The 358-nt window shown below is 41.1% G+C and overlaps 1 protein-coding gene across 1 annotated transcript in view; it reads right to left on the reverse strand.

Annotated features, from left to right (window-relative positions):
* Positions 1 to 358, reverse strand: part of rapgef4a (Rap guanine nucleotide exchange factor 4a) — a 75,628-nt gene that overhangs the window by 2,094 nt on the left and 73,176 nt on the right. Inside the window, exon 25 of the mRNA XM_016276281.1 lies at positions 79 to 169. Coding sequence (XP_016131767.1) covers positions 79 to 169 — 91 coding nt within the window. The remainder of the gene's footprint in view (positions 1 to 78; positions 170 to 358) is intronic.

Consider the following 358-nt stretch of genomic DNA (forward strand, 5'->3'; position numbering starts at 1 on the left):
TGTGTGTGTGTGTGTGTGTGTGTGTGCGTGTGTGTGTGTGGATATAAAGCTGTGTGCATGCGTGTGGTTGATGCTCACCTCCCATGTCTGACTGAGCCGACAGACCGCCGGGTTTCCCAGACCCATGATAATGGCAAAGAATGAGTTCAAATTCTTAAACTCTTTACAGCTTAAAAAAGTGAACACACAACATTTAGAGTAGAGCAGTCTAGTGTCTGTACTGATTCACACACATCACACAATCTTTACTATGACACACAACTACACTAGTAATGCAATCTATCTATCTATCTATCTATCTATCTATCTATCTATCTATCTATCTATCTATCTATCTGTCTGTCTGTCTGTCTGTCTG

The sequence above is a fragment of the Sinocyclocheilus grahami genome, unplaced genomic scaffold (assembly GCF_001515645.1).
Source record: "Sinocyclocheilus grahami isolate Dianchi unplaced genomic scaffold, SAMN03320097.WGS_v1.1 scaffold100.1, whole genome shotgun sequence".
Taxonomy (NCBI): Eukaryota; Metazoa; Chordata; class Actinopteri; order Cypriniformes; family Cyprinidae; genus Sinocyclocheilus; species Sinocyclocheilus grahami.